The following is a 10,160-nucleotide window of genomic DNA, read 5'->3' as shown; positions in this document are numbered from 1 at the left end:
TTCCCTACAAGCCCTGGCTAAAACTTTTCAGCCTGAAACTGAAAGTGGCATGAAGCACAAAGCAGGACAAAGCAAAAGACAAAAGGAAGCTTTCAGCCTCCTCTCCTCCCATCCCACTGCACCACCCAAACGAAACCCAGTGCTTCAGAGAAATCCACTTTGGCTTCCAGGCACAAATGGTAAGATTTAGGGGAAGAACCAACTGCTTAATCCCACTATAAATCTAATAATGTGTCTGGCTAGATGGATTACTCCCCATGACCTAAATGCATTCCTGTGCACAGTGATCCCAAAGGAACAGAGCAGCTTTGCCAAAGTTTTTCTTTCCCTGATATTTTACGGTTAAAAATAACTACTTTCACATACCTACCAGCACAAGGCAGGGTTCCCACAGCAGCTGCCCCATGCTAATGGAATTTTTGGTTCCCTCTTCCTCACCTCCTTTTCTGTGAAACAAGTTTTGATTAAGACATCCTTTGATAACACAGAAAAGGAAGCCTGGTCCCATCCTGGGCAGCTTAAAGAAAAACCTCAGAGTGCTCCTGGCAGTTTGTTATTAAAAAGTGGTGTGTTCTGCATCTGTATTTTCACTAACTGAAAAAAAAAAAAAAAGCCATTTAGTTAATGTTAGGATCCTGTTAACTTACAAATAACTTTACTGGAGTAATGGCTAATGAGCTTGGATTTAGCAAACAAGTATCTGCACCAAGCAGCATGACTCAGCATTGCCTGCCAGCACAAAAGAGCAGCATGTAAATTCATCCAGGTGCCCATGCCAGCCCGTGCAGTTGAGTCTCTTGGGAAGAGATCCTTAGGCCAGAAAAGCTGCACAGCATTCCCTGGATCCTGAATTCACCCACAGCTCCTCTGATGGCAGACTGCTGGTAGGTAAGGGTTCCCCCACTATGGGAACGGATGTGATTTCAAACAGAAATCCTCAAATTATATTCTCATCTCCTGTTACTGTACAAGTTCACAATAAGAACCCACAAATTAGGAAGAAATGCATCACTCTAAGGGTGGTGAGGAACCAGAACAGGTTGCTCAGGGAGGTTGTTGATGCCCCATCTCTGGAGGTTTTTAAGGCCAGGTTAAATGAGGTTTTGTGCAACCTGTTCTAGTGGTTGGGTTCCCTGCTCATGGCAGGGGGTTTGGAACTCGATCTTAAAAGGTCCTTTCCAACCTTAACAATTCTATGATTCTAAATGTTTCTTCAAACACTAGTAGGGTGTTTGAGCAGCTAGAATGTCAGGTTATTATGAAACACAGCACTGTGGTGGTGGGAGAAACAGATGAGAACAAAGGGATTCCTAGGTGACAGGTGAGGCAAAATTCAGGTTGATCTCCCTCCACCTCTGCCCAAAAGGTGCTTGAGCTCTGCCAAATTATTAGGTCCCTGGGCAAATCTAAATCCTTAAGATCAGCACTGAATATCATGTTATCATCAAGCATGCAGTTGGTATCAGAATCCTAGCTTTGTTTTTGAGTTAAGAAAAAGGAGAAGTGCCTTCAGAGCAACTCTGCAGACATGCAACCTTGGACAGCATCCAAAGAACCTCCTCCATTACTGCTCCAGACACATGTTCTACTATCTACAAAAGCAGGGTCTCTGACTAGCACATATTTCCTTGAAAAGCATTGTTGTCTTGGTGTACACTGAGCAGAGCTGGAGCATGCACATTAGTAAGGAGGGCAGACACACCCACAGGTCTCAGCAGGACACTCCTGTAACTGAACAGGAAGCTACCCTCAACCCAGTCACCTGCTAAAATGCATTTATGCCCTCCTATCAGCCTTAAAAAAAAAATGTTCTTCCTTTAGCCCCTTGAATTCATGTAAGGAATCCTTTGAGTGGATCTGATGCTAGCTGTGATTCACCCTGCCTTTCCTTCTATTATAAGAGCTGTTTATTTCACCAACCCTTTTCAAATTAATCTGAGTAGCTGTTTTCATCTAAATGTCCTAAATATAACCAAAGCCAGACAGCGAGATCTTTGTCACTCACATGAGAAATCTGAAAGAGGGTTGTAAACTACAGTGTCTCTAAACTGGCCCATATAAAAATGTAACCAAGTAAAATAAAACTAAAGCTAAATACTCTTTTTTCTCGCAAGGAGAAGATCCAGAGCAGGCATTTAGTTTGCAGCACCAGCAGCTGATCTGGTGCTCTTTGGGAAATCAGTGACTGCCTCACACACAGTTTACCCAAACACAGCACTTCTGTTCTCTCCCAGGGGATGCTGGAAGGCACCAAAGCACAGCACTGACTGCTTAGGACAGCCTTAAATTTAGCTCCAGACTGGGTTTGTAAAATGTATTTCAAGCTGATGAAGCTTGACTGGGTCTTCATTTTCTGCCTATTTACAATCATGTTTCAATTCATTACATCCAGAAAAAATTACCTGGCTATTTTACTTTTCAACCTTTCATCAATCACTTAATTTAAGAATTATTCCAAATATTTGACTGCCAAACACAATGGTCCAGAAATACACTGCAATAACAGAAGCTCTACATAAGCTATGGAATGCAATGAAAGCCTACAGAAGCTATAAACAGCTATGAGATACAGCCCTCACCTTTATAGATACTTGACAACCACCAAACCACAACACCCACAGGACAGGAACATGTTGTATGGATAAGGGAAAGTCACAAAGCAAGATACTAACAATGTCAGAAAAAGCACCAGAACTAATTCCCACATTCTTGTTCTCAACACCTTCCATTTCCATTGACACTGCAGAAATGTAAAAGCCACCCTCCCAAATCAAGTCATTTTATCAGATGTTGGAATGAAGGAATGTTTTCTGACAACAAGCATTTCAGAACAGAGAAAAAAGGTACATATCCTTGTACACCAGTTTCTATAGCTCCTATCAGACAGCAAAGCTAATTCTGAATGACTGAAGCAAAATGTTAGAAGTGACTTGAAGTTACATGTGAGTAAACTTGGGTTCTGATGAATGGAAACATCACAGAGGAATGATAACACTAAGAGTCAACATTAAAACAAAAACACAGTGATGTCCCATTGAAATCCTAACACCAGACTTTGAGCTTCTCTTTAATTAAAAAAACCAAAACATTCCTATACTTAAGAGTTTCCACCATAGGCTTTACTGGGGATTAAAAATCTTACATCTTAAGTTTACTTAATGGCACGTGGACACCTGGTTACCTTGAGCAGTGAGTATGGCAGCATGACCTCCAGCTCTGCTATCCGGTGAGCAGGATCCTCGCTGTCCCCATGGATCTCCAAGTCCTCCTCTGGAATGGTGTCCCAGTGCCCTCGGTGGGCTGCCATCATGTGGACCAGTTCATACTGCTCCGGCAGCGCCAGGCTGACCCGTGTTTGTGTCCCGTGGGTGAAACGGATCCGTCGCCTCTTACAGTTCTCCTCGTTGCTGATTTTGGTGGTCGGGAGCAGCTTCTCCCCCAGCAGGGTGTTCAGGAACTGGCATTTGGCATTACAGTTCTGGCCAAGGATCAGAAGGCAAGGGTGCCAGCTCACGGTCCGCTGGAGATGCTCTTCCTCATGGCGAGGGAAGGAAATGAAATTCTGCCCTGAAATTGAGGACAGGCTGCATTAGAACAGGGGGGCTGAGCAGCAACTCTTGTATCTCTAAGCCAGTTGAATGCAGAAGTTCAGACACTGCTGCCCCACAGCCTACCAAGAATGTGCTTATGTATCCTGAAACTGTCCTGGTTTGAGCCAGGGTGAAGCCAATTTAACTCAGGATCAGCAATTAAACGAGTGACAAACACATCAGCAGCTCAGACGCCCACAGGAGACTGATTCTCACACAGCCAGGAAGACATTTTGTTACTTTCTCCCCACCTATTTCACAGGAACATGCTTACACTGAGCTCTCTTCAGCAGGTTAGTGGAAGACTAATAGTAGCCCCTGAAAATCAAGAGGAAACACTTTGCCAACAGCCAGGGGCTAATGTTGCCTTGGGTTGGAACAGTGTTTCACCTTGCTCTGGGGTTCAGGGAGGCTCACTGGGTCACCATGGCCAACTTTTCCCAGGTTTTAATGGCTTGGCTGAACAGAACATTCCCGTTACACACCATAAATAAATTCAATCAGCTATAAATTGGTGACAGTTCCACCCACACACTCAAAAACATCAAATATTTTGCATCTACCGAGTCCCCAGAGTATTGCTGCACAGGGTTGCTGACCAAAGTCTAGGATCACTGACATTAAAGCAGTAAAACCTCCTGTTTAGCCTCAAGGAAAGACATTCTTGCAGAATTGCTTCTCTACATGGAGGACATGACAAGACCCAGTTTGCTGAGACACAGCAGCAGAATTAACAGCCTCTGCCAGCAATTCCCCACCATGGAAAGCATGGTGACAGCATCTAAAGAAACTGTCACACTTTCACCAGCCTGGGCAGAAATGAGCTCAAGGGAAGGCAATCTTTGCCAGCAGGCAGAAGGTTCCTTGTGCACCAAGGAAGAAACAGCTCCTTTGATTGCACCAACAGTCCACATCTTCCCTACCTTACATAACTGAACTTCACAGGCACAGTTTGCCAGATACTCTTATTAAGAACAACATTTAAGCTCCAAAGGGAAATTACTCAACATCTGCATCCTCTGCATAGTAGCAGGACTCCCTGTCATCACTCTCCTTACCCATCTTGCATCTGAAGCATCACTTGTGCCATCCCACTAACCAGGCCCTTTGAATTCTTAGTCCCTGATGCTCCAACTCCTTCCTTGCCTTACTACATTGATTCAGCCTCAGTACTGAATTTAGCCTCTATCCTTTCACAAGCCCTAAAAACAGCTTTTCCCACACTCAGTCATCCCAGCTGAAGTGTAAGAAGCTTTCTGTTACCTTATGCACAGCAACAGAACAACTCTGGTAGTACAAAAAAAAAAAAACAAAGCCAGATACAAACCAATTTCCCACCTGCTGCACTTAACCTCGTTCTGGGAGCACAAAGCAGGGAGTGTGTCCAGCATAACCAGAGCCCCTGTTCCCAGAGCTGAGGGCAGATGGCAGCCAGGAATGAAATGACAAATGGAGACACTAGTCCCCAAAATAACTGCCTGAAAGCTACAAGCCAGGGCGATTGCCCTGGGATCAGGCAAACTGACAAGAAGGACAGCTTAAAGACAGAGCAGTGAAGCAGCAGCAGGGGTTCTGTAGGGGAAGGTCCTGTTTCACCAGGGCTATTAAAATTCTTTTAATGAATCATATTCTGGCATTCAAAATTGTTTCAGTACCTCAAGCACCAAGAAAACAAGATACTCTCATATACCAAGTTTCCTGGTTTGAGAACCACTAAAAGTGGCTTCATCCAGGCTCAAACCAGGACACCAAGATATTCTTCAACACTACTAACCAGGTTAAAGATAACAGACAACAGCTATTCTAGCCCTTGTTCTGATAGCATCTCATTCCTCTGTTTTAACAAAGTCACCCAAACTAGGAGCCACACCACATGTAGCTGGCTGTGTCTTAAACCCAGTTTAAGGCTTCACTGGCATCTTGCCTAAGATTTCCCTTCCCTTCACATCTACTGTCTGGAAACAAGGGATGCTGGAGGAGTTGTCCATCAGGAGTCCTTCCAGCCCACACAACACCAAGGGGAACCCCTCTCTAAGCACCAGCAGGCCCCTCTCCTGCACCTCTACCCCACACAGCCCCAGACACTGACCCACCAAACCAATAGCATGGAAAAGGTTAAGGAAGACATCACTTCTTGAAGTGTGACTCTTTGCTCCTTAAACAAGCCTTTCAAGATCCACAACCAGAGCAGAGTGACCACATCAAGTGACTGAAGGGCAGAATCTGGCCAGCCCTTACAAAGGATGAAAATCAGCAGAACCCCACAAATAGCACATTTAAGCCTTCATCTACAAGATAAAGAATTCCTTTGATCTAGTTAGGCCTATAGAAATTTCAGCTGGAACTCAGGCTCTCAGGAATGAAAAAAGCAATTCAGAAGGCATTGTGCAGGCTGCAAGCCTTCTCTGCACAGGCTGTGGAACAGAAAAGAGGAGGCAGACTGCACCCTCTCCCCACTCTGGGTGGCCTCTCTATTTACAGGTACTTAATGCCAGCACAAAGTCATTGAAATACAGCAGCTAAGCTGAAATATTGATGCATGAGAAGGATTTATAAATACTACATCTTTAAAGCCCCTTTCATCTCTTCATGCACACAGCCTCCCTGTGATCAGTATTTATTGCTACAAGTAATACTTTCTGCAGTGCAGGATGTTATCCCAATCTCTGCACATCAGAATAATTCACAGGGTAAAAACACTCCCACAGTACCTAATAAATGATGCCACTGATCTGAGCACGAAGAATTCAAGTTGGGAGGAACATGATCTCCTGTGGTACCTAACAAAAAGCAGGTTCAGAACTTGCTTACTGAAGAGATGCAGCAACATTCCCACATTTATGTGGGCAGCTCCTGTTTGTGACGGGACTTTTGCCAGAGGTTTTAGCTGGTGCTCCACACTGTATCCATAGATTGTGTTCTTTAGAGACATGTGATAAACACTTCAAAAAAAATGGCTGCAGGGGAGTCCTTAAGCGCGTGCATCCCATTAGGCTCCTCTGGATGAAAGGAAGCCTGTCCAAGAACAAGGATGTCTCTCACCAAGACTCATGGCAGGATTCAGACACTTGGCAGAAGTAGCTTAGGTTGTATTTACAGAATCTATAAACGCCCTGAGCATTTACTCATCCCCTTTCCAAGGAAGGCCAACTACACCTCCAGCCTCCCTTTCTAGTCTAAACAACCCACTCGGCAAACTGTGCCTGAGTGAGGCTGGACCCTCAAACTTCTTGCTGCAAATACTGATGCTTCTCTCAGAAATTATTCTGCTTCCATGGGGCTGGCAACTTGCTGTGCTCTGATTAACAGAGCTACATAAACCAAGTGGTAGTTCCACCCTATATCTACCAGCACAGTGGTGGTAATTCCAGGGGAACACACCTGACTAATCAACACCACCCCAAGCAGCTCCCAGATGAGCAGCCCCCATGGTCTGCACAATCACTTAGGTTGGAAAAGACTTTCAAGATCATCAAGTCCAACCATTAACCCTACTCTACCAAGCAGAGCAATAAACCACATCTTAGAACCAAGCTTCATCTTCTGCTTCACTTGAACCTTGTCAGCAAGTGCCTCCTCTCTAGTTGAGGAGTCATTTCACAAGTACCCTCCCGACCACCTCTCCACACATTATCTAGTCTTAAACCCCATCTTCTTATGTTGACACACCCAACAGCACAAAGGGAGCCCTGACCTTCTGAGGATCACTGCAACACAGGCAGAGCAGTCACATTTTAACTAGCACACAGACCCTCAGTCAATAGAGCATCAGGATGAACACTCTTCCAAACTCCAAACATGGAGCCATGAGGCTACACACCCCTCATCAAGATCAATCTACAGCTGCTGACCAAAACCCTGGGGCTGCTGTGGTTATCTGTGCAAGAGGGACAGCTCAGTTACAGAAATCTCTGAAATAAAGAAACAAAAAAAACCCCTCAGGTTCCTTTGGCAAAGAGTTCAAATTATTTCACAGACAAAATGAAAAAAAAACAAAACTGCAATTAATAGAATGCAGGGATGCTGGAGGATTGGGGAGGGAGGGGGGACATTTTGGCTGGTTTTTTTTGTTTGGTTGGGATTTTTTTTAGTATTCAAATTATTTCACAGACAAAATGAAAAAAAACAAAACTGCAATTAGTAGAATGCAGGGATGCTGGAGGATTGGGGAAGGAGGAGGGACATTTTGGCTGATTTTTTTTGTTTGATTGGGATTTTTTTTAGTAACTTTACATATTTTAGTAAAATCTGCTGCTGAAACCCTAATTAAGATTTTCTTTTTTACAGGAAGTCAGTACAAAACACACCAGCTAACAGCATCAAGCCTAAAAAGCTGTCAGACCTGTGCAGGCTAAAGCTACAGGATTGCCACAGTACTTCAATAACTCATTCTTAAAAGCCTATTCATGACAAAGCAGACCTGGAGAACAGACAGCATTTTGTTGCATGCTTCAGAAATGCAGACAGTGCAAACAAGACTTTCTCCCTCCTCTCATAAGCAGTAGCTGGAAGGCAATTTCCTCCCCCCCCCTTGTATTTTTTTACTTCTCTTACTCTGAGGAGTAAGTCCTGGCACTAAGGCCACAGAGGGACTATTTGGTTCATGAGAATCCTTTATGGCACTTGTCACCCTCGCCAGCAGAAGAGGGTGTGATGTAAAAGCAAACACACATTTGCTCCTTCAATACCCACCCAGGACTGACCCAGCTTACCCCAAAGGTCAGTGGCTCAGCTCAGCAGATCCTTAGGTCTGGTTTTGGACAGAGCAACAACCCAGGCTGGGCTTTAGGTTGCTTGAGCTATGTTAACCTACAGGGCAGTTTCCTTTCTATGTCCTCACACCAGCTTCCCAGGTGTCTCAAAAGCAAACCCCTTCATATTTGTTTTGTTTCAAAGACATCTAGATTTACTTGCACAGTCTATTTTTCCACTTCAGCCACAATCATTAAGAGCTCTGTCTATTTCACTTCCCAGTTCCTTTGTATTCCACCAAACCTTAGCATTCAGGCAGGACTGTTGGGTCAAATCTCCTCTCACTCTGACACCACCTGTAGGGCAGATTCTAGGGAAAAAAACAGTGGTTCTGAAGACAGTGAGAACTGTCCTCCTCAAACCCACTTAAAATAATCTCCCCCTGTTAGACAACAGTAAAAAAGCTTTATTACCAGCCACTCAGTTTCAGAGAGTACTGGAAATGTACAGTACAACTTAAATTTGACAGAAATAAGAAGCTGTGTCCCAGGATTCAGGTACAAAGGTAATAAACAATACCAAGGCTCTGGGTTTTGGGTGAAGGTTTGGGTCTTCTCCTATCTTAAAAAAATGAATAATCATTGGCTCACAGTTATTTTGCAGTTGACTCACTTAAGAAAACTGCCAGCCTCATTATTTTACCAGGTCCTGCTCTTCATCCTCACCCTTCCTCTTCCCACCATCACTTCCCACCTCCTAACACAGAGCAGAGGTTGATTAACTTGCTCTGTGCCCCACCTGGAACACGTCATCCCTTCCCCAGGTTGGAAACTACTGATTAAAGTTTTATTTTTAAGGACAGCAAATGTCATACAACCTCTGCAGCCTGAAATCCTGAACCAAGAGTCCACACTGTCATTACGGACGAGCAACCAGCCTCTCCTTGAAGCCCTGATACTTAAGGGCAGTTGGTAACACATTCACCAGCAAAGTCAAACTGGGTCAGGGTAGGTATTTAAATTTATATATATAAAAAAAGGAGGTTGTAAGTGCTCTGTATTAGAAACAACAAGCAGGATATTTGATGAAATATGTATCCTATGTCAGGAATATTTAATTAATGATGCCCACACAGATGCAAAGCCCTATAAGCAGGCTTGGAAAGATGCAATATTTGACTAGCAATCCTTGACAAGAAGTAACCAAACAGAAGAGCAGCCCCACTGGAGTGACACAGCTTTGAAACCCACAGAAAACAACTAGTTCCCACCTCTTGGAAGTCACAGAACTACATAAACAAACAAGGATGCCACATTTTAACAAACTCTTCACTTCTATTCTGACAGTTTATGTGGAGCTTTTCTTACACAGGCCAAGAGAAGAGCTCACCAGCACTTCAACTTTCAGATCAGAACTGTGAGAATAAGACAAGCACAAACAAGTATCTTGGACAAGTAGCCAGCAGAGATGACTCACTAACCACTTGGAAATGAATAAAGAAGATCTTTATATCAATTTAATGTCATGCTGCACTCTTCTCACAAGACAAGTCTTATGGAAAGAGGACGTCCTGCACGTGGCAGGAGGGCTCCCACCAGCAGCAATGTTTGTCAACAGTGACAGATGAGGAACAAGCTGATAAAGGAAGCCTGGACAAAATTCCTTCAAGAACTCCATGAAAAAAAAACAAAACAAACCAATCCTACAAGCCCACCCACTCCCAGGTGCTGCACCTTCCCCACCCCACAGCCCCCAGCCCCCCCTGGGGGGGAAGGCAAGGAAGATGAGCAGCAGCTCCCACCTCTCCCACCGCCCTGCTGGGCTGTTCGCTTGGCCCGACAAAGCCCCTCAAACCCCCACAGCACCCCAAACCCTCCA

The 10,160-nt window shown here is 44.4% G+C and overlaps 1 protein-coding gene across 1 annotated transcript in view; it reads right to left on the bottom strand.

Annotated features, from left to right (window-relative positions):
* Positions 1-4,652, bottom strand: part of DSTYK (dual serine/threonine and tyrosine protein kinase) — an 18,318-nt gene extending 13,666 nt beyond the window's left edge. The window contains exons 1-2 of the mRNA XM_009997530.1: positions 4,649-4,652; positions 3,182-3,567 (exon numbers count right to left, since the gene is read on the bottom strand). Of these exons, the coding sequence (XP_009995832.1) occupies positions 3,182-3,567; positions 4,649-4,652 (390 nt within the window). The remainder of the gene's footprint in view (positions 1-3,181; positions 3,568-4,648) is intronic.
* Positions 4,653-10,160: the final 5,508 nt, after the last annotated feature.

The sequence above is a fragment of the Chaetura pelagica genome, unplaced genomic scaffold, assembly GCF_000747805.2.
Source record: "Chaetura pelagica isolate M959 unplaced genomic scaffold, ChaPel_1.0 scaffold215, whole genome shotgun sequence".
Classification (NCBI taxonomy): Eukaryota; Metazoa; Chordata; class Aves; order Apodiformes; family Apodidae; genus Chaetura; species Chaetura pelagica.
This window is presented reverse-complemented; position numbering and strand designations above follow the sequence as displayed.